This window comes from Rhopalosiphum padi, chromosome 1 (genome assembly GCF_020882245.1).
Source record: "Rhopalosiphum padi isolate XX-2018 chromosome 1, ASM2088224v1, whole genome shotgun sequence".
NCBI lineage: Eukaryota > Metazoa > Arthropoda > Insecta > Hemiptera > Aphididae > Rhopalosiphum > Rhopalosiphum padi.
In genome coordinates, this window is record NC_083597.1 from 39,838,324 (window position 1) to 39,864,636 (window position 26,313).

The window sequence follows — 26,313 nt, forward strand, 5'->3', positions numbered from 1 at the left end:
TTTATTTGATAATATTTTTAAATGTTATTTAAAAAAAAGTTATTTTACGCAGTTTTGCATTTTTAAATTTTAAAGTGCGTGCTTTTGCATATTTAACAATAGTTTTAGTGCATTCAATTTACGGGCTTGATTACTACTACACTATACACAATACCTACAAAAACTTAAGAAAAATCAAACATATACATTCATTATTTCATCGTATGAATCAACTACACAGCTGCAGGTATACTACCAGACTGATAAATTACATAATTACATTTTACTCACGGGTCAAAATTAAAATAAACACACGTAATATATATATATATATATATATACATACATATTATATTATATATTTTGTTATATCGCCAGTTTAGTCTTGTAGACCATAAAACAAGGAACGTAATATCCGAAAGGTTTTTTTTTAATATAAAATGCGTACATGTTACTATATGTATATATTGTCGTCTCAGCGGCGCCTTATAATATGTTACTATACACATTATACTACGTAGCACAAACTAAGAAGAGTATTGGGAAAAAATGTTTGGGCCTAAAGAAAACAAAAACCGATATACATATTATATCGCTACTGTTAATATAGCAGAGTCAAAATAAAAAAATGCAAGCGAACAGTTAACAAAAGACTTAAAATTCTCAGCTGGCGTATAACAAAGGTTGACGGTAAACTAGAAATATGCTTTGGAATTGTTTGTTCGTAAATGCACAAACAGAAAAGTTAGCAGAGTTTTTGTTCTCTAGTTGCATTTAAGTACCCGGCAAAACTACATTTAGCGAGAATTTGTTATTATTATATTTACTGTTTACGTTTTCTACTGTTTGTCATCGTTGCATCATAATATGTGTGTACCAACTAAAATCTTTTAAATAATAAATATTACAAAATAGGAAATTATATTAATTCCTCTCAAAAACTCCAGGTTAAGACAATACATTAAATAAAAAAGTATTATTTCTAAGAAAAAATTGTTATTTTACACAACTTAATCATAGCAGTTAAAATGATGCACATATTTTTTATTTTTTTTATCATAAAAAAACATGATATAATAAATAAAACAGAAATAATTTTCCAGAAACACATTAAAATAAAGAAAAAAGCTAATCGACAATGGTAAACACTAAAAAGGACATAACTTTGTAGTCTGTACATTATCAATACAATTTGGATCTAGTACCTATGGATGTATGCCAGCAAATTAAAGTTGAATAGACAACGAAGAGCTGCCGTTATACTTTCTAACTACAATTTCACGGCAATTACATAAATATATCCGCGTACATTATGTACATGAAATGGTTTTTGACTTTTTGGAATGCATTAAGTACGTTAAATACGTATACATTATTGTAGATAATGTAGTATAAAATGAGAACAACAATTTTTAGTAAGACTTGTAAATTTGTGATGATAAGGTGGTAATCGAGCTAACTCGAAAAATTAAAATAGAAGGAATTTCAATTTCTAAAGCCATACATTACATGTTTACAATTTATGAATAAATAATGACCGGTAAATAAAGTTAAGTTGTATACTACACATAAATAATATAGAAAAATTTCCTTAGAACAAAATGCAAAGAAAAACCAACATCAACATCTTTGAAAATTAAGGTATAATGGACCACAGTGTATATACCAGGAAGTAGTTTGAATTCAACCGTAAAAGAAAAATTATATAAACCGTATATATACGCGTATATTACGACGTTATATTATAGTTTCCTGAGATACAGTTTCCGATTTATTTTATAATCAATTTTCATTATTAATATCGAAATAAAAACTTTTTTATAGGATTTAGGGGTTTTAAATGTGCGAGAATACGATGAAAAAATGGTTCACGCAAAAGTCCACCGGGGGATTTTTTTTTTTTTTACATTATTTTTACGATTATTATATTATTACTGCTGGTTTTTACGAGTTGCGCTACTTGTGCCATGAATAAACTACAGCGTAGCGAGCTGGACCAACAGGAAAAAAATGTTAAAAACGAGACGAAAATTATATTAAATTAGATTCTTATAGTTTTCCTATGGGGTTATTACTCGTACAATGACTAGTGTCTGCAGAAAAAGTTTACCAGGAACTCCGTCAAAAACGCGTATCATTGTTCCTAAATAAATTCATGACGTATTAAACTAATAAAGACCTAGTGTAATTATATTTATAAATACTTATATTTTTTAATTAACTTAATTATTATTTTTCAAAACGATATTGAAATAAGACCCAATTTTATTTTTTTAGTTTAGTAATATAATTAATATGTAATTGCCAGTGTTTCAAAACGTTTGAACAAACAAAATGAGCAAAACGCTTCAGTGATTATGTAAATAAGTAAAAGATATATTATTTTAATTTAACTTAAGAAAATCAACAAAATTAGCGTATACTAAAAAAGACATAATACTTTTCAAACTTAATAATACGACATAAATAAATGCAAATTTATAATATAATCCAGCAAAATATAATAGTGTTTAAGCTCGTAGACTTATAATATTAGAATGGGTATAATTTTAATGTAAATATTACAAAACACAAGTTGATAATTTTTTTTTTTAATGTATTATAAATAATACAATTAAATTCTATTGTTTAATTATCATGATCATTAATAACATTCCTTGATTTTTTTACTGTTCTTAAAAATTATTTTTTGAAATGTGTGTTCACGCCTATTATTTCTAAGAAAAGTCATGTTACCATAAAATATATATTTATACAAACCTAACATTATGTTATAATATAACACAATCATCATAATTCACTATATAGAAAAACTTTACATTTTACATGAATCAAAAATAGGGATCCCATTTAAATTTTAAAGTTGATCCTTCAACCTTTTTCAGAAAGGTTAAAAATGCATAAAGTTAAAACTAAACTAAATTATTTTGCGAAATAAAATGTTTATAAAAATACATTTTTCTTTAAATTTTGCATGTATTTATTTTGTTCAAACAACACTGAACACTACCTATATAATATATATGTCCTTTAATAATAATAAAAACTTTAACAACGCTGAAATATAAAACTAATTATTAATTACCAATGAAGTTGTAAAAAATAATAAAATAAAACTACTTGGAGAATAAAACAAATTATAACAGACTCAGTTGAAAACAAATATAAAGTCTATAATAATACTAAAATAGTATTTAAGCTTATAATTTAAGACTTATTCTATATACCTATGTAATTAATAAACTATTACTTCCGCTATAATTGATAGGTTTGAAATTCGAAATTCATATTAATTTGCCGGTATTATTATATATTACATTAATAGTAGTAGTAAGTTGAATTTTTATTTGAGTATGATCAGTAATCAATTAGAATTAGAATCCTAGGACGAACTTGGTGATAGGTTGTACAGAAATTTCAAAGTTATACAGTACATATATAAACACCAGCAGAAATGACTTCTCCTAACTCCCATATTAATCATAATACATGAATGATCACCTCGTGTTTCAAAAAAACAAACAATATAAAACTGTGAAGAACTTTGATGTAATAATATATGCAAGTTAAACTACAAAACAAAAATAAAAGTATCCATCTAGTAAAATAAGTACAACATACCACGGCTGTCGACGTTCATAAAACGCATCCCAACCACAGCATTAAATTATATTATAACACGAATTACAAGTCAATTGAAAGAATCGAAACCACAAAATAAAATACTAAAATCTGTGTAGTATGAGAAACAATCTAAACAAACTTCTCAGGTAATAAACTGTTGGTAAAATATAAATACTTTGTCCCGCTTTTTGAAATTAAAGTGTTTCAAAGATTTCCTTTCATAAATAACCTATATACTATAAAATTACCAATATTAATTCAACAATTTCTAAAACAAAAATTAACGAGAGACCAGTCATTTTTACATAAAATTAATTACATTATTTAACTATCTATAGTAATCTTGTAAACTTATAATATATAACCAAACTTAATGCAAAATAGTTTTTGCTTCAGACGAAATGTATCATTTTCAAATGCAATGTCACATATCACAACACACCATGTGCAATTTACCGTCTAGATTCTAAAAATTAAACTCAAAACCGTAAAAACCTACAATGCATGCTGTCTTATGCTAGATATACCTGCTATGTATTTTTTAATTTCTAAATTAGCTATAGAACTATTAAATAAATGGTACCTTATTCAAAACAACATACAATAAGATTTTTTAACCATGACTGTCATCAAACATAGTTTTAAAAAAAATCTCATACGTATAAACAATTACAGTTTTAATGAGTAAATTATATTTTGAATTAGTATCAGTAATTGTGTTGTAGATTTCAACGGGAGAAAAAATAACAAGAACACAGACAACAATAGACGCTTGGTTCGTCAGCGGTGCGCAACTATGAACACAAATCACAGGGAGAAAAACATTTCTTATATATTATATGATAAACTCACAATTTCTATTACAATAGATTCCATAGAACATCAAAATAAAGCACCAAGAATAAATTAAATCACAAAAAAAACGTAATTAAATTTTTACGAGCATGGTAAAAAATTTTAATCGTCATTAACTGTTAGCCGCTAACACATCATATATCATTAATATTTAATACGCACAAAATCTTAAAGCCAGTCAAAATTCTCTATGTTTATTTGTACGACCAAACTACGTGATCCATTCGATGTCGCATTAAGTATACCTTCTTTAATTTAGTTTGATTTAATAAAGTATAAGCGAAATTTCATAGGTTAATAGAATCTAACGACTAACGATTGTAGGTATAACATACGAAGATTTCATAAACAATACCTTAAATTTGTATCATATTATAAACCATATATTATATAACTATGTCTTCAAAGTAATCTAGTAATATTTTAATGTCCATATATTTTTTTTTATTTTATCTATATGGAAAGTTTTTATAAAAACGTGATAATATGTCAATTTACTTGAGAAAATTTCGATTTGATGACTAAAAAATTATAATACTAGGTATATACTATATATATATATATAATATATAATACTATAATCAGTCGAGATATTTACGACCGATAGCTTACGTGTGTTCTAATAATATGCTATTATTATTTTGTTAGTGCACAATATCACTGTATATTTTAAACAATTATTTGAGTAATTTCTAAATCGCTACATTATACATAATATTATGACATTTAAATCGATATCCTTCAACGTAAATCGTAAACATATATAATCTCTTCTACTCGTACAAACGGTTTTAACATAAATGCTAAAGCTTTTCGTCCAGTGGATAACAATAATTTTAAGCACGTGTATTTCGAATAAACGCTCGTACCTCTTATTATTACGTGAATAATAACTTAACATCATTTTAAAGTAAGAATTCTTGACACATTGCACATTTGAACGCCACCACCACCCTGCACTAATACAGCACTTACGATTTTTTTCAGGTACGAAAAACAGAGGATGTTTGACGTGTTAATAATATTAACGCAACGTCGGAGGATAATTTCAGAAACAACCGCGAGCTCCAACACACAAAATATAAACAATATAAATATATTGACGATTAGACGAGTTTGAAATTTCGACCACACACGCTCACATATAGATGGTACATTGAACGGAGATGGATGAAGAAGGGTACCTGATAACGACGCTTGAAAGAGAATAGTTGTAGGCTGTCGTCGATTTGCTGATTCGGAGAGTCTTCAGAAAACAACGGATACTTCATTGCAGCCGCGAGATGATTGCAACACAGATGGCGGCCGAGAAGTATTGGAGTACGATGATCAATATCTTATATCTGCAATATACCTGTAACAGTTAGTAACGTACATAAATTATTAATAAGACGTATAATGTATCGTATTATATGTAATGCACACAATGTATGATCACCGAGAAAATCCTTTTCTCGAACTTCAAAGGTTTCTCAGAAGGTTTTTTTTAAAGATAGAAGAGAACGGGCATTATAGGTACATTATACGTACTGCAAAAATGATGCATTTTAATATAGACAAGGCTTAGAATCTAAAATCTCAGATTTTTATTTTATCGAATTCATCTACATTACGCAGCTTTTCCCGAACGATTAATATAATATATCATGTAAATATGCATTTCCGCCTAATTTATTACTACAAATCTTAAATAAACGCATTACGCGCACGCACACACACACACACACACACACACACACACACACACACACACACGCACACGTGAGCGTTCGTTCTATAATACGCCGCCGTTCTGATCGACCACCAACACAATTCAAGTTGTTTTATGTATACGTTACAAAAAGAAAACCACACATGACCACTGATATAAAAAAAAACGCTAGACGGTCGCAGTGGTGGGCTTAAATTCAACAGACGTTATTATATTTAGACGCGTATGTAAAAATTATATTATATTTTGGTCGTACACGCTCGCTAAAATGGAAATTGTCGTCCAGGGGTTGCCAAGCGGAGCGTGTTTATACCTTAAACACATACAATATACATATACACTCACATAGGATTTTGGTATTTTATGTGAATATTTTATGGCCGGGATCTCGTACACCAAGCCCGGAGGAGAACACACTATAAATTCGTCAACATTTGTATATATGCAATATACATAAAGAATAAACGCTGGGCCACGTTTTGGATGGTTCATTTTATATTCACCGCGTACATATTTTTTTGAAAAACCAAAAACATACAAACACCATGTAAAGACAAACAGATATTTTAAAACGTCATTTTCGCAAAGTATAAACTTGTACGTTGTATCAACGTCGAACGCAGTACAACAACTATCATAAAAATCTAACGAGATTCATTTTGTTGTTAAATTGACTACCTCAAATAAACCCAAAGACCGCGTATAAACTATACTATACAAGAAAACTATAATATAATAAACTCAATTTTTACATAGCCGTTATACAACGAGAAGACATCGAAAAAATCATTAGAAATGTATTTCGACGTGTGAAAAGAAATGCAATTAAAATTCCTCGGCACATTGTTAGAACAATAGACGTCGTTTTTTCGCATTGACGAGGTATGTTAACACATTTTCGAAAAATATACGGAAGATCGTGACCTAAACAATCGAAAAACGTCATACAACGATTCTCTCTCAACCTAAGAATTATAATTATAATAATATATCACTCCGAAACGTCTGAAAGATTTGTGAAACAAAATACACCCGCTTCGGGCGGTTTATATATTATATATTATGTGTGCATATACGTATACGTAGTGAACCCGGAATGTGGTTTTTTTTATAGCCTTCACAGACACCCCCAAAACGATCGCTTCGAACACGGTAATAATTATGTACACATCGAAAGAATGTATACCTGTATATAAAAAAGAACCAACCCACATCCCCTTTTTTCGAACACGTCTAGAAATCACCTGTTCCCGTGAGAACGAATATTATTATTATTATTATTATTATTATTATTTTCTGTTCACCCGAACCAACATACAGCACCGCGCGAAGGCGCCACAAAAACCCAATACCGGCTATTTTTTCTCTAATGTTTTTTTTTCTTTCATAAGACATTTATGCAAAAAAACTCCCGTCAGTCGGTTAAAATAAGTCAACATAACAGAAGTATATTATTATAATATAATACGTAGGTATTTGAAAAAACAGCCGACTTAGGGAACAAAAATATAAAAACAATTAACTATCTAAGAAAACATTGTTTTGTGTATCACGTGTATAATCAAAGCATACGAAATCCACAAAATAAATAAAAATTAAAAATAATCACCATTCTGACTTCCGGCTCAACTGCACCACACGTTATGATATGAAGAATATCCTTAGTAATGTTTTATATTATTATAACACTAAAACCTTATTATTGTATGTTGTTTATAAACACACGCCAAAATACTGTCAATATCAATATCTATCTATAAATATGTATGGTACAATATTACACCCAGTAGGTCAGAACTCATAACATTCCAAACACACGGTTTGTTATAGAAAAAATATACTATTTTGCGTCATACACTATAAAGATTTAACCAAAGTACAACAACGCATCAAATTATAAAAACAAATACATCGATTAAACATTTTCACTATATTATTATTTCCGTTAAATTTCAAATCTAACTCATTAAATTTCTATTGTTTTTTGTGCAACTATTCAAGTAAAAAATAAAGGGTCACACATATTATGACAAATAATCACATTAATATAAAACGTACACTCTAACAATTTGCATACTTTTTGTACTGAATAAGATTATGTTAAGACTATACATTTTTTTCAATTATAATGTGATAACATTTCATTGACACGATACTTGACTAACAAATAAAATCTAAAATAGTTGAGAAATAAAATCTAAAAATGAAACGTTTATTTAGAAACGTTACATTTTATATTCGCTGTACAGTTGACTGACATGTAGACTCAAGGCATAAACGAGTTAATTTACAAATATTGTCACAGTTTTTAATTTATTCTAATGACAAATGTACAACAAAAGATTTTTTCATAAACAGTATAATAAATATACATTTTAAAATAATTACTGAAGTATTCATTGGCTTTCAGTCAGTTTTCGATTGCTAATTTAAAAAAAGTAAAAGTATTATAATGCTGCACAGGATAAAGAATGTGGTTCATCAAATTTATCGAATCCCGAAAAGACCAAGGCAAAAAATTAAGAGAAAAAACAACAAAGAAAAAAAAAAACAAAAATATATTAAAGTATGTTTAACATGTTCTGTTGTCATAAAAGGACCGGCTTTTAAAATACTATATAGTTCTTAGTATTCCTGGATAATTAGTTATATTTTTGTGAAACATTTCCGAGTAAAATATTTGATACCTTTGTACTCACAATACAAGTATACTCTTCAAAATCTATCATTTACCACCTTAAGAACATTTAAGAATTAATATATTAATGATAGTCAACAGACTAAATTTTTTATAGTCAAATAATAGCATACAGCATAAAAATTATAAAGAATGAAGGAAAGTGTGAAAAGGTCTACACAGAGAATTTCCAGTAATAAGAACTTATTTTACTCTACATGTGTTATATTTTATTAAAACAAAATAAAAGCATCGCATAAAGTGTAAATTAAATAATAATGAATGCACGCATGATTACATCAATTTTTTTATATTTATTAATACTACATCTATCTTTTCAATTGGTTCTTTTTTTCCCTTTTGTATTTTTTACCGATTACCATTATTTACACCAATATGACGAGCACTTGATTTTGTTAAATTGTACAGACAAAAATACAAAATACATGATGTGTTTAAGAATATTATAGGTGATATGAATTTGAATTTGTAAATAATAGATACATGATGTATAACTGTATAAGCAACATATATTCGGCAACGCTTTCAACACAAAACTTATGTAGACATTATACAATCAGTATACATACAGTGCACTTTTGAAAGTCTGTTTCAAACATTTATAAACTACATCATTGTGAGTACACAATAAATATAAAATATCAGAAGAACTCTGTCAAGAAATTGCTTAACATTTTTTTTTTTTTAACACAAACAAACTATATATTTTATAATATTTGAATCATCGTTTAAATTTATCGATAACTATATAATACGCGAGTATAAATTTCCGTTTTGTCATCTCATTATTATTACACTTGTTATAGTTGTTAGTTGTGTAGAGTATACATTGTTTATTGTCTTTTTAATATTTTTATCGTTTTTCTTTTCACCGGGTTGTTTTGTTGTAATTAAATTCAACACCCTTTACTGAAGTGCTTTTGCGAAACGAAAGTTGTAAATATTATAAAAATACATCGGAAAAAATGACAGCCATATATCTAAAGTGCTGCATTTTCACAATTGTTGTATAAAACTCTTCAGGATCCACGTCGAATTTGTGATTGTTTTGTAAAAAAAGAAATAGCATTTATCATTCGTACAAAATATATAAATTTTACTCTCAAGGATGGTTAAAATAAAATTGTTAATTAAAATTCCCTCTTTGAGCTGCAGCAGATATCACCAGTTCAAATAGTTCTCAAGGATTTCTTAACGCCCGAATAATATTCTCGAATATTCATGAATTAATAAATTCTTATTAAACAACTAGAAATGCTTACAATAAATTATTAACAAATAACCCATATAATTTAACTAAAATAACTTTTATAAGATTCAGAAATCTAATTAGTTTCAGACAGCAAAAGAAAAATGCTATAGGATTGGATAAATATTAATTATACACAATCAAGAGATTGTATTAATATTGAATGTGGATTGTATGTGAAATTTCTAATGTCCATAAAATTATCCATCAATTTTATTTGGCTGGGCATAAATATTTATTTAATATTATGTTTTAAATCATAAAGCAATATTTTCAACCAATACAAACAATACTGCACTTATATTCCAATCCTTATACTAACCAAATAAGCCATAATTAATATTTTTTCAATACTACTATAATATCATAATCACTTATTGAATACATAACATGTAATGAATATTTAAACAATGTTTAGAATTATAATAATGAGAATTATTAAAATTATTATATGCACACGAAAATAAATAAAAAAAGTAAATATACTATTAACTAAGAATACGGCATATATCGTATTTATATATATCATACTCCTATAGTATCCCTACAGTTCATTAATATTTAATATACTCACGCGCTCAAGTATTATAATATAGAACTAATAATAGCATAGTATATTATATTTTAACTTATTGTGTGATTCGAATTTAAAGTAAGTATATGAGATTCATTATTTTTGAAGTGGATTCATATAATATGTAGTAATAACCAAACCTTTCAGCGTAAATAACTGACCACGTTTTCGGTGAAGTGCAGGCTATCATCCCCTACCTCGGCACGGTAAAAATGTAATATTAATTAGTTGATGACAAGATGTAGAGGGTCAGAGAGAACGCAGAACCCTTAAGGGTTTGATCTACAAAGGAGAGTAGCGAGGTTTCTATAACTGTGTAACCTTCTAAAAACAGAGTTTGATACCACCAACTCAAATGTTTCTAAGAACAAAAATGGGTGATAATTAAATAAATCACGCTCATTTTATTTATACACAAGACTTAAATGTGATACCTATGTGTATACTTAAAGAAAAACAAAAACTTCACACGATTTTAAATTGGTAAAACGATACTGTAATCTTATAAATTAAATGAATTTGACGTGATTACTAGAGGGCTCATTGATTTTAAATACAAATGTAATTTTTAAAATAGGTATATAAAAGATTGTTCGTGAATTATTTATTATCGTGATATATTACAATATTATGTACACAACAAATAAATGAAATATTTATATCTTCAATTTTACCATGAACATTAACAACATTGAAATTGAGAAATGTATAAATTATATATTATAATAATGGAACAAGTATGCAACATTTATCATAGGTAAGTATATGTATAAAGCAAATTGAATGCTTAAATTTATTTTTTTGCTCGATCAAATCAAGAAAACTTTACACTTCAGCGATTACTATTTATTTGATTTTATTAAATTTGCCTTTATTGATACATACATAAATACCTGATGTTAAGTTACGATTGCCCGATTCAAAATATACGCTTAACGTTAAAAAACGATAACAAATATAAAATAGATACATAATAGGTATTTGCCACCTACATACAGACTTTGAGTAAAAAAAATTCTCGTCGTCACATGTATTATATTATAGCTACACATGCACCTATACCTATATTGTACCGTTCTATATATAATATATTAACTGAACACATGTGTTGAATGTAAATCACATATTCACAACAAGAAAATAATAATAACGTTAAATTTTAATGTTTATGGGAGAAAATACGTGCCATTAAGGGGGCACACGGTATATGTATTATAGTGGTGACATTGAATGGCAACGAGATGAAGTACGATAAATAAATATATATTACTACTAAGTTAACAGATAGCGTGAAGCTGTTTTAACATAATAAGCATATTTATATTATTATTATTATTATTGTACGGTACGAGACACTGAGATAGTACAGAAAAATAAATAATACTGGTATTTTCGTTTTTAAATTATATATTTCAAAAATACTACTAATGAGAGTAGTACTTGCATTTGATTAGGTACTACATGTGACTACCTCACACGTGTATCCAATTATAATATGTATACCTATAATTGTCTTGGTTTAAAGAATATAGATTGCAAATATTTCTTTTAAATAAAAAAACCTCAAAAATTGCAATGAATGGTAATGCAGTTTGATATTTTATATGAGTAAAATTATAAGGAATTATTATTTTATTATCGCACTTAAGAAATTTAAAGGAATTTCGTTTTGTTGGGATACATCAGGAGAATAAGTTTTACAAATAATTTATGACCAGACATTTTTTATAAGACATTTTAAACCTCAATAAATTTAAGTTTTATTTTGAAAAAAGGTTAGAAAAACGATTGAAACTTTAAAAATCTAACCTTGTTGTATATAAAAGTGCATAAGATATACATTATATGTACAGTATACATAATTTATAAAAAAAACACCGAAGTATAATTTGTATATTTAATGTTTATATTGATTTATATATTTTCTTGTCGGACATTAAGTTTGATTGTTTATTTTTGCCTTAAGATTTACTTCGATATTACTATTACCTGAAGTAGTTACCACAATCTGATTCTTTGCTCTCTCATTTTATAAAGTCTAAAGACCCTTCACCCTCCCAATTAAATAATTATTTAATTATGCCATTGTTATTTGCGTAACCTAACCAAGTCGATCGAATTAATTTATTTAGAATCCTTGAATATATAATTATTTACCTAGATTTAATAAAAAAAAAAATTATAAATTGTTTTTACAATATGAAATGATTTATGAAATTGTAAATTAATATAAAACTATATTAATTAAAAATTACTTTTAAGTAAAATACGCTCGCAATAGACAATCTGTTATAGTACCATACATTATATTTACATTTTAAACGAATAGCATTGAACAAGAAAATAATAAGAATATTTTGAACTTTACAACTTAACAATTACAAATTGATTACTTTTAGACGGTAACTTTAGATGAAATAATAGTACCTGAAATATCAATAATATAAATAATTATTTAGGAAAATAACACAAATTGTACATAAAAGGGTCGTTAAAATTAATTATTACCATAAAATAAACGTCTAATATCTGTAGTTCTATCTGTCATATTCATCTCATTTAATTTAAGTATAACTAGATATTAAGTGTTTATAATATACTTTGATAGTTTGATGCCACTTGTCTATTCCAAAACTTTGATCAATATAAACAAACTTGGCATCATTTACATTAAATACAATTAAATAAATTAAATAATAAATAATAATTATAAATATACTATTGTTTTGTAACACCTAGTTTAATAATACTCGTGTATCAGTTAAGTGTTGCAACATTTTTTACACGGATATTTTTGTAAACTTTCTCTGACGAAGTTCTCATTATTATGATTATAATAATAGTAATAATAATTATTGTTATTATCATTATTACGAAACGACAATTATGTCGAACTAAGACCGCGAATTCGCCCAACCCAAAGATCGTTGGGACTTGCAGATGAGCAAAATCGTGACAACCGGCTACAACACGAATACACCACACAGCAATAAGATGTTCGAACATCGTGATTTTAATTTATTATTATATAGAAATTTGCAAAAATGTATAACGAATTTATAATATTATATAAATCATATTTCCGGACCAATTAAAATGACATACTATGCACATTACATGACGTCATTCGGGGTATTGGCTGGTGGTCAACATCCGTTTATCTGGAAACCCGCGTCTAAGGGGGCCATGTGTGCATAATGGGTATTTGGCTCGAGTTTAAAGTTAAGATCCAACAACGGGTGTCGGGCGAGGGTGGACGACGGATCGTTAAAAATAATGCGCCAACCGTAAAAAAAAATACGTATATATTTATATTTATTTCTGTACGCGATAGGATCGAAAACTGTTAAAATAATAACGCTACGGACCAATAAAACAGTCTCAAGATAAATAAAAAAAAAAATCATTTTAAAAATTCTGATGCAAAAAATAATAACAACGTATAGCTGGTTACTGCAAAAACAGTCAATTGCACAACTATATCGTACCTATGAGTTTTAACGATTGCATATTATACAGCAAACGACCAAGTCTGTTTGTCCATACCTAATATTCATGGTGTACTGTTCGTATTCCAAACTGTAGAAATTAATATACAAACCATGAAGAATTATTGAACATTAACATAAAAAACAAGTATGCATATGATGCCGTCGATATAATATAATAAAATCGGACAAAATGTTTGATAAGATTTAATGCATATATAATATAAATTATTTTTAACAAATTTACTGCAGGAGAGCCAAAATGACAGCTTCTATGCAGTTTAAACTATTTAAAGTTCCACTTATAATTTTTTTTGCTAATCAATTATACATTATAATTATATATTTATATGGGTATGGCAATTTGTTCATTGAAATGGCAGAAGAGCCAAAAAAAATAATAATAAATAACTCCGAATAATTGAAAATTCACGGTATATTTTGTCATATAGATTCATCGATGATTGGTGATGGTGTTATAAAAAAACAGGTCAAATTTAATAATGCCTCTGACAATAATTTTAGTGGCTAATTCTCATATATAGCCCTAAACCACAATCCAGTAGTCTGTCTCTGTGGAAATGTTTTGCGTTTAAATTTGAAATAAACCCCAAATCTGCAGAAACTCGTTAAATTACGAAATATATTTTATAAAAACTGATATATAGCTGCAGTGTCGAAGTTAGAGCTTGTAGAAATAATACTATTCACGCGGAGATAAGTGTATCTAATGTGTGTAAGGAACTTGCATTTTGAATACGCTTCGTTTTTAAAATTATTCAATTTTTTGGCATACAAACTATAAAGTTTATGTTGCTAATACAATTCAACCGAAATCGTAGACTGCAGGCTGGAACGTTTAATCGCATATAACCATCGATATGATGTATATAGATCATTATAATTTGTATAGTGCTTATTATTTTGTTTCAATATAATAATAATAACATTTTTATCGATCTCATCACGCCGTGTAGTAAGTATACCGTAGTGGTCACGGACATTTTCAGTAATAGCGATTTTAAAACAATATTATTTTATATATACGCACGCTCTGTTTTGGGAGTGGGATATAACCAACACACTCCGCGAGTGTGTAATCCGAGTGACGCGCTGTAGGGGATGAAGTAAAAAGGGGTAGGCCTGCGCTCGAATAGGGTAGACTACACACTATACACGACGGGGCGAACTGGTGTGTATACGAAATAATAACGCTAATTAACGTCGGTTTGCGGTTTTCAGTCGGTCACATCGATTTTGGATTCTCCAAACAGGCGGCGGTTGGTCGAGTGTGTGTATATGTGTATGTATATGTGTGTGAGTGAGTATGAGTGTGTGCACTCACAATATATATATTATGCTCTACATGTATATACAAGTGCGTATGCGACGAACAGGCGACGAAAGCCGGGAAAACGTTTCCGGACAATACTGTGAACCGTATAGTGTCATATTATATATTATTATTATATCATATTATTAGATACTCGCGGCGCGATAACACTGCTGTCGGAAAATCGAGTGGTGCGGATACAAGAGCGGCTGATGATGGTGATGCGTATAATATGAACGAGAAAAAAACCATCATACTTGAGATGAATTATTAAAAGAAGAGCTCAGTGAAAAATAAAAAGAGTTGTGTGTACATAATAATTTATTATTCTACTCTACGGTCTCATTGACAAAAGTCAAATTATATACCTACGTACGTTTTCGTTGTTAATTGGAAGACGCGAATACGTTTTCGGCGATAAAATTATACAGTGGTTGTATAATTTACACGCGAAACCGAAATGTACAGTATATAATTTAACAAATTAAAACTTTGAACTGTTTCGTTAAATAATCGTATACATATTATTATTTACCTATCGTTTTAATTCATGTACAAAATGCGTTAGAAAGCGGGGGTTTTGCAGCTCACGGTGATAGGTAATAAACGAAAAGATAAACACAAAATACGCGCAGTAATTTATATTGCCCATATACCCACCTGTGCTATCTACATATGTGTTATGATCGACAGTAATGAATATAACTTATAATAACCGCAGACTGGCCGCGCGTCTATTGATCATTAAAAACGACCGAAAATACCGATAGCGGCTCTCTTGTAGTACACGAATAGTCGTCACTATATACTAGTAAATAATATAATATAACATGTGTATGCGTGTGTATTTTAGCCGACCTCAAAATAGCACTTTGGTTTTTAGACTGCGTACAGACACTACATCATATAGGTACTAACTTGAAAGTAATACGATGACGGGTAAGTTCTTGTGACCCATAAACTAATTAATTGAACAGACCCGAGTATATGACTACAAGTTGGTGAATAACGAATAGTGATGAATGTGACTTGCACATAGAACTTGGCAACTGAGATCCGTCTTAATTTCAAAGTAAATCGTCTAGTAATTTTTGTCATAAGGTATGATATATATGTTTATTTAAACGGTATACATTATATAAAGTATATCTATGACGTATCGTGGGTACTTACATACACAGAAAATAAAATAACAAAAAAGTGTTATAAAAACGTGTACACACATTTATATAGTATTATATAGAGAAGTCGAGGGAATCTTATAATACCGATGAGTCACCGAGTATAGGTATAAAATATTATTATTATTATTGAATAGGTAAGTACGATATACGGTGACGTATTCTTAATTTTCCCTACGGCAAATTATTAATTTAGTATTTTTTTTCTTTACCAGGTTATTATATAAATATAACATAACATATATCATAATAAAACTAACGGCAAATGTGATTTATTATAACACTCAGATAAAACGCACCATGAAAACGAAACCTACAACTATTTTAAACTTGAATTTGCTTATAATATGTATTTTCGATTTGATTGATGATCATTCGAAATTAGAGGGCTCCAATGCTACATGTATAAATAATTTAATAGAAATTTATAAAAATAATAAAAATAATATATATTTTTATCGAAACAAAGCATTATTATTACCATTTTATATTAAACGCTATTGTTTAAAGGTAAATTTATATCCTCTTTAAATGTATAAATATGATATACCTACTAAACACACATATTGGCAAAAACTAAATTCATACAATAGTATCAAGGACTTTATTTAACCAAGGAAACTAATGGTATTACAATAAATTATTTTGTCCCGCGTACTCCGTTCACACTTTTTCTAGTAGACGATTGATTCAATAAGTTTCGGGCATTTCATATAAATTGGAGATTTGACAAAAATTCGAATCTTTTTCAAATATTTTTTTTAACTCTTCAAATAGTTTTATAAAAAACCATTTGCAAACAATCAACAAAAACCACAGAAACTATTTCGATGAAATTTAAAAACAAACAATATTGTAATATATATCTAGAAACAAATACATTAATTTATACATTTTTATAGACCAAAAATAATTATTTTATACATTTTCTATACAATATACGGATTACATTTTTATTTTATTAAACGTTTACAGGCATAGATAACTTCTCCGTACACAATAAAATCCCAAATACGCGGTAGTTCCAAACTCGAATAGTTATTTAAATCCACCCGATAGGGCTAGTGATGAAGTATAGCAATGTTGGTGTTACACAATACATTTTTATAATATTATACTTGTATCGTTGTTTTTTTTTTTTTTTGTATTATTATTATTATTTGTATTTGTATTTTGTGCGTTGTTATTTGTTCTAAATTACTGAAAAAGGCAACAAACGAAATGAAGATAAAAAAAATATATATATATGCTTAAAACTTGTACAAAAAACAAAACAAATAATCGTCCAAAGGCAATAGCGGAAACTACAAACGTAGTCTGGCTAGCGCACTAGCACCGCCGTAATGAAAACGGACGATCAAAAGAAATCGTTTTGCGCATATCGTGTGAATAGCCGAGAGTGGAAAAAAAACCTTGATCGAGTTATTATTTTTCGAGCTCCCTATAAACCTAAATATATGAATGTAATAATATATTATACAATTTATACACTATACGAGTTAATAATACGATATTACACTCAAGGAAATTGTTAAATTTCGACGTGAGAATGACGGTTGTTGCGGCGCTGTGAACGGCGGAAACACTTCTCTATGAATCGAGATCAATCGTCATCATCGCAAAAAAACGAAAAACCGGACGGCAAAGCAATCGGCCGTCGCGGCACAGGTCGTTATACTTTGTTGGAGGAGGAGAGGAAGACCCGTACACGAATCGTATACTTATATCATTATCAGAGATTGAAAACGACAATCGTTAAACGTGGCTTTTCCAATACGCTTTCCTGCGCTTGCGATCGTAAATGATTTGAACGTCAATCTCTCCCGCTTTCTGTCCCTCTTTAGACGGACCAGCCACAGATTCGAAACGCGTACCGACGAATGACGCGATGATTTATGCTCGCCCACCCTCTCCCCATCCGACGACGAACGACCGACAACGAGCACACATACACAGACTTATAGTACCTACGTAACATATACAAATGATACGTATGTGTTTGCGCGTGTGTAAATGTAGTTAATTAGCAACTGTGAGCTCTCGTGCGCGCGCGCGCGTGTGTGGAAATACAATGCACGGGATTGTTAAATTGCCCGCGAGCATGTTATACGCGCTGCGAAATACCGTTCTCTGTGCGTATTGTTTCGCACGAAAAGGTCAGTGATTAAGGGTTAACAGTGACAGTGGCGATTGACTCGCTTGCGACTCGGACGTACGACGACGACGACGACAGCAACAACGTACCTCTTTATACGACGATGCACTACAGTAATTCCAATAAGAATAATAATAATAATAATAATAATATCTTCATATAATTTATATGGTATACAATATTATGTTTTTAAAAAACCGTAGGTTGAAGGTATAATATCATTATAATATAATTGCGAGAACGGTCTATACTACGGTAGGTAATATACCGACGTTTTATCGAAACGAGTAAAATGCACTTTTCCCCGGTGCAACAAGCAGCAGAGTCGGTGGCAGTTGTTTACGATAACAGTCGATGTGACTCGATTGTTGCCATATATTATGATAATATAATATTATTGTTATTATTATATACCCGAGTGCTCGGCCGGGGTGATGGCAGGAGGTGCACGAGGAGTGGCACAGTTAAAATACCCGTCTCGTATCCGAGCATAACGAAGGCGGCGGCGGCGGCAGAGGTTACTTAAAATCCCCTGGAAAATAACGACCGTCGACGAATAATAATAATAATAATAATATTAATAATATACGATGAACGGTGTCGACGGGGGTTTTGAGGGAAAGAAACAGACAAAATACTCGACCAAAAAACACTGTCGTTCCATTGTTGTCGAAAATCGACCCTAACGACGACGTCCGTACAACCTTATGATTTTATGAATATGATATCCACGAAGACCAAAATATAAATGATAGAAGTCCAAAAAACCGCGATTTCCGAAACATTATTACGCTTTGAGTGTCCATTCCACCGCTTTCGTAGATCGTATGCGGGAGATCGACCGAGATAAGATTAACAAGTACCTATACTACCTACTGTTATCGCAAAAGAGCAGCAACAAGTACGCACGCCGCGCTCGTATGTCACGCACGGCTCCAGATGTTTACTGGCGTTCGCGGTAAAGCCCTACGATATCGTATCGTATTATGTTTGCCATTTACGTATTATTATGTCGCGTATGTCGGGCAACGACCGCGACCGGCAGGTAAAAAATGTCCGATCGCCGATAGGTCTAAACGGGTTTTTAAACCGTGATGCTTTCGTTCATTTTTCCGGGGATTTCATACGCAAGCAATGGTACACCACGATGGCACATGACACGTCAACACGAAAACAAAATCGAACCCGTCCGAAGGGCGCGGGAAGTGAATGAATACCGGGCGTTCTCGCAGCGCTGTTTGGGCATAGTTTCCTCTTCTATACATGTCACATTATATATGTATGTGTAATCATGCATTGTACGTCACGCGGACCCTATACACTCCATACAATAATATTGTGCATTGCATTATACGGTGCGTGCCGACGATTGTTTCAACATAATAACACGAATAAAACAAAGAGACGAGCCAGAGTTCGGTGTCGTCGCACTCGGTATAGAATGAAAACAGTAACCGGACGATCGCGATCTATCGGATTCCCCCACCAACCCCGCGAAATCGATTTACCCCGACGACTGTGGCCAGCGCGTTGCACTCCTTGAAGTCTCCAGCCGGCCCTTTAATCGTAGTGCTCTATAGAAACGAGATAACCGCAAACTCGGTCGCGGGGAGGGTCAAAAGTGATGGTTTAGGCGGTACAAAGCACAGAGTGCTGACGTTTAATGATAACAGAATAGAATATCGTATTTATAGCTACGCGAGATACGATTCTACAATGAAATATGACGGGAGTACTTACTTACTGACACCGGTGGATCGGGCGAGCGACCGGACAGATTTCGACGTGACAGACTGCTCTGCAGACAGGCGAAGTTCGGCCGCGAACGATTTGTTTCGGACGTGTAGACTGCGTTTGGACGCGAACGAATCGCGGTGGTCTAAGGGGTGAGAGAAAAAACCCGCCCCAGTGCAGCTGCTGCGGATACCTTCGACTAACCCTTCGGTTCTTTTCGCGCGCGTTTTCTTCGATTTCTTTCGCGTTCACTACGACATGGCGCGAAACACACGCTGGACGGTTATGGTACGTTTTATTCGAACGCCTATGTATTATAAATATTAATATGTTATCGGATCTCCGGATAATCGACGCGAAGACACGGTGGAGAGCTATACAGCCCGGAGACGCGGAGCAGCAGCGGCAACAGCAGCAACGACGCGGACGACGATTCGACGACACGCGGAGCCACGGAGAGAGATAGACACGCACACGCACACACGCAGCACTCGCCGACACACAACAGACGCGGCTCGGCGACGGGCACGGCGACGCACACGTATATTGTACGCCGCAACGCAGAGCAGCACACCCTACCCATTCGTCGTATAGCATACAGTCGTCGCAGTCGTCGTCGGCAGTGGCAGCGGCGGCGGCGGCGGACCCCACGTCCCCCCACCACGTGACGTGTTTATACGTACGCGCGCTGCGGACGGTGCGTGTGCGTGTGTACAATTTTTTTCTTTCACAGACCGTATTATTATTATTATTATTATTATTATTATGGTATATTATACGCGAGTTGGTGCCGAGGCATATACGTGTGCGTGCGTGCGTGCTTGTTCGGCCCGAGAGGCAGATGTGCGCCACCATGAAAACCTGCGCGCGCGCGCCCGTGTATGTGTATGTGTGTGTGTGTGTGCGTGTACGGGGCGAACGGTGTGCGCTCGCGGTGTATAGGTATATATGTCTAATGGTTAATAACGCGAGTTATACAGAGTGTGCATCGGCGGCGACGACGACGATGTCCTTCCTCGTCGTCGTCGCCGTCACCCACCATTACGATAATATTATAATATTTTATTGTTAATTATTAATTATCGTTGTTATGCCGTTATACACCGCCGCCGCCGCCTCTGCGCGTTTGACGGACGCAATAATATAATAATAAAAATATATTAAAAATAACAATCTGCTGACGGTGTGTGTTAAGAACATAAGATATAATAATAATATATATTACATAACATAATATATTGTATGCCGCGATACTATGCGTGCACACTACGCTTTGTCGTCCGATTACTGTCCGTTCGTCGGAAATCGCAAAAATCGCGTACCGAGCAAAACGGATCACAAGGTCGCTGTTCTGTGAGATTAATATTATTTCACGTTATACCGCGGGGATTGCAAACGGCTATAATTATACGACCGTATATACACCTATAGTAATAATGATATATTATATTGCAATCAGTGTAATATTATTGCGCACCCATAATTCTCGCCAAGATACCGAGATAGTTCATTAAAGACGCATTATCGCGTTGTGCAAACCACGTGCATTTTTCTTTAAACACCGATGTTCATATCATATTATGTTGACTTTTTTAAATTACCTGTGATCGACACGATTTTTGGTATAGCTGATCTGCAAAAACTATACTCAGGCTGCATTATATAGCCATCGTTACGACGTTTTCCATTCGATTACTGTTCGCGAAAGAAGCTTTACGCTGACGGCTAGACTGGCGGACGGTACACGTTCGATCGACTGCAATTTTTCATAAATATAAAACATATATTAAACATTTTATCAGCAATAAAATAAATTAGAAAAACGATTCGAATATACACCGAGGGTGGACCACCGCGGTGTACTCGTATTACCGCTTTCCCCGTGGCTATTTCACGGGTAAATGAAAAAACGCGTTGGTCCACCCTGTACCTACATAATTAACATTAAAATAATTCCATTAGCATTAAAACCGGATTTAAATATACAAATGTATAACTCTTAGTTTCAATCTTACAAGTTCAATGTTTATTTTTTTCATTATAATGTTTTAAAAACGAAATCCATAAAAAATTTAAATAGTATTATTATATTTCCAATACGTTTATTATATTATAACAATTCATATTAGATATATTATTATAGTATGAATATCTGTCCATATTTATATTTAAATAAAAAAATCTTAATTTATTCAAAAAATATAATATTATTATATATACCTATATGACTATATTACTTAATTCGTATCTTTGTAAATTATAGAGAAATTACATTAATTATAGATACTTATATTATGCTTATTAAGTAATATATAAAATACGGCATTAAACAAAATACATTTTTAAGTGCATTAATAAAATGTGTATATAACATAATACTTGGCCTATATAGAAACTCCATTATCCAAACTAAAAGATAATCTTAGGCAAATCAAGTATACTCGTATACTAACTACAGTAACACGTAGTAAAACAATTATGAATATAATCACTTTATAAAGTAAATATTTAAAATCTAAAAAATTGAATTACATAAAGAATTAAACAATGAATTTTTTTAATTTTTGTTCTGAAAACAATAGATGCCGTGAATAGAATATACACGTCATACATGTAGGTTTATGTATTATGTACAATAGCGAGTATAGTGAGTATTCGAACGTCTTTCGATTGTTGAGGAGACTAAATAGAAATTCCATTACTATAGTTGTAATTAAAAATTGAATCCAAACACCGTGAGACAAAATTCTACTGTATATTAAAGACAGTAATTAAATAGTAAGTATAATATTAACATGAATATAATAATTGATTTTAAAAACTGTGTGAACGCATTCATATTATATACGTAATTTATATGTGTATGTATCGTTCTCTCGGAGTTTAAATCCAGAACTAAACTAAAATACATTGTATACTTCCACTATTGCATATTGCTTAAAAGGATTAAGATATTTACTCAATGTGCCTGTACATGCGAGGTATTTTGATATATATATTATTTATAAATGCATATGTACCGTTTTGGTAAACGCTATATAAACAGTTAGCGAAAATTAATTCTATTCGAATGCTCCCTGTGGTGGATTTATGGGCATACAGAAATTTCGCAAATTAAAATAAATACATCATAAAAGAAATATTTTGAAGAAAATTAATGATATACACATTATTGGAATATTATATATTTCAAACGATTTGTTACACTATAAAATATATAAGTGGCGCAATCAATATATTAACTATATAAAATACCAACTTGTTTTAATATTATTGTTATGGTTCCACGATACCAAAGGAGATAATCAACTGATAACTAATAGTTTTTTACTTATTATCTTAATAAACATTCATGTCTAATTTCATATTCCAAATATTTTTTGAGAATTTCAAACGAGTAATTAATTAGTTATAAGTATTTTAAGTTAGAATGAGCAGAGTGGTGAGTGGCACAGGGTATTCTAGGCTAAACTTTGGTCTGCAGCTAACAGTCTGCACATAAAAACTTTAAATTCTAAACTTATAAGCTATAACTATTTATACATCAAAACTCTCAGAACTATATTCTGCTAAGGAATATGAAATTTAAAATGTATACTGCCATTAATACATATCTACAAAATGATTATTTTTACAGTCGCTATCTCATAAAATATTAACTTATTCATTTTTAAAAAAAAAAAATGTATAGTAACATTAAATAAAATATATAAAATAATACTTTGAAAAATATTGATACTTTTAGAGATAGCGAGTATTACTAATTAGTAATTATCTATTAAATATTAAATAAATCCATGCAGCCATCGTTTACTAGCAATATCTGAATTCGATCAAACCACTCTTTATTTAATTTACTAATTTCTACATACTAAAGATTATAGACTGTTGAATACAAATAAAAAAACATTTTAAAAACATTTTAAATAGGTACTATAAACTTCGTCCTTTAAACGCAATAACATTGTGGAAATTAACAATAAATATATATATATATTGTACAAGATAGATTTTAATGAAACCGAATCTTTATCAAACGTTCGTTTTTTTATAATAATCTGCTTTTTATAAAATTTAATTTAAAAACAAATTATCAAAACAATTATTTGGATTAGTTAATTGTACAGTATTTTATACCAAAAATATTAAAGGTATGCTACATATTATTATAATTTATAATTTGTAATAAACGCGCACAGTAAACTAATTTATACAAGGTAAGGAATCAAAAAATATTTTTCTACACAATACATACATAGTTAAATACTGTGATGAAATAATTGTAAAATAACAATTCTATAAATTAATGTTTTTTACTCCATAATATATGTATTATAAGCGGTACTGACGTACCCATGTATATATAGGAGGATTTACCAATGTGAGGCGGCTTATCGAAGGCCCATTAAAGTGAACGAAATGAACCGAGGAATTACGCGATGGCATTCTCTGTAACGTTTTGATTTTCGGGTTTAGCAGTCACTAATTGATCCTGCAGGTCGATAGGATTTATATATCAAGAGTGGAAGCAAAAAAAATCCTTCGCCAGACTAATGGATGGGTTTTAATTTTCGTTTTTATTATCTTTCGAACTTGGGATGACAGTGCACTGCAGTAGGTATGAATGATAGATTACTCGGGGAAAACAACATTTGACTGCCAAAAAATAATTATAGTTACAAACATTCATTAACTGTTGAACTAAGCTTTTGCGGATTTTTTTTAAGAGTTTCAAAATATACTATTTTTTATATAATTTCAATGAACGCTTAAATCTAAAATTATAGCAAATATTACTGTGATGTATTAAAACTGTTTCTCCGAAGAAAAATTTGTTAAATACAAACTACAAAATTGTATAATTTTAAAATTAAATATTTATACGTTGTCGATCCACATAGAAATTTGAACAATAATGCGTTATTTAAAAAGAATAGCTTTTTTTATATTTATCAACATCTTTCATAACTTTTCCACCATACAAAGGAACATTTCAGACATAATATAAATTATATCAATGAATATAATGATATACAATTTAAAAAGTCGCGTTTATTTGTGTGTAATCAGTGGTTATAGCGCTTTTGTTTTAAAGGAACTACCTTACTTTATAAATGTACAATCAACTTAACTATCAGTTCTGCATCCCTCTTGTATACATTGTGTTCACTTTTAAACACCCGAATCACTTTATAAACCTTTGTTTTGAAGTTTCTCCGTTTAATCCAAAATGTTCTTATCACGTTATCATCATAACCGAGTCAATTCATAAATGGTTACACAGTTTTAGTAACTATAAGTAAACTTATTTACAACTATTTTACATAATATTATAAATAAATATTTACAACTATATACACATTATACGTATTAGTGAGTACAAATTGCATACATAATTCTCCATTAATATTAAGAACTAAATTATACATTTTAATTAAGTCATCTATTTAAATTAATTATTGTAATAAGCAGAATTAATTCCTTTTTTGATTTCAGCTATAATAATACAATTTTACTACTATACATAATATAACAATTTAAATTACGCTTCAAAAATCAAAACCTTAGGTCTTCTTTAAAATAAGCAGGGATGCAAATATAGTTCGCTTACTTACAAATACAAACGACTTAATAATATATTATTATCATACTAAATTTAATTATTGTTGCAGTAATAAATAAATAATGACGAAAAAAGTTTATATCACTACAATAGGCACTATATAGAGACA

The 26,313-nt window shown here is 30.4% G+C and overlaps 1 protein-coding gene across 9 annotated transcripts in view; it reads right to left on the reverse strand.

Moving 5' to 3' along the window:
- The window catches only part of LOC132931966 (polypyrimidine tract-binding protein 2), a 178,716-nt gene that overhangs the window by 110,221 nt on the left and 42,182 nt on the right, over positions 1–26,313 (reverse strand). For 6 of the 9 annotated variants that reach the window (XM_060998096.1, XM_060998094.1, XM_060998102.1 and 3 more), the window contains 2 exons: positions 22,183–22,337; positions 5,643–5,812 (listed from right to left, as the gene is read on the reverse strand). In XM_060998096.1, the coding sequence (XP_060854079.1) occupies positions 5,643–5,729 (87 nt within the window). In that variant the 5' untranslated portion in view covers positions 5,730–5,812; positions 22,183–22,337. Of the gene's footprint in view, positions 1–5,642; positions 5,813–20,587; positions 21,159–22,182; positions 22,338–26,313 lie in introns of those variants that run through there. The other 3 variants (XM_060998098.1, XM_060998095.1, XM_060998101.1) reach the window with 3 other exon arrangements.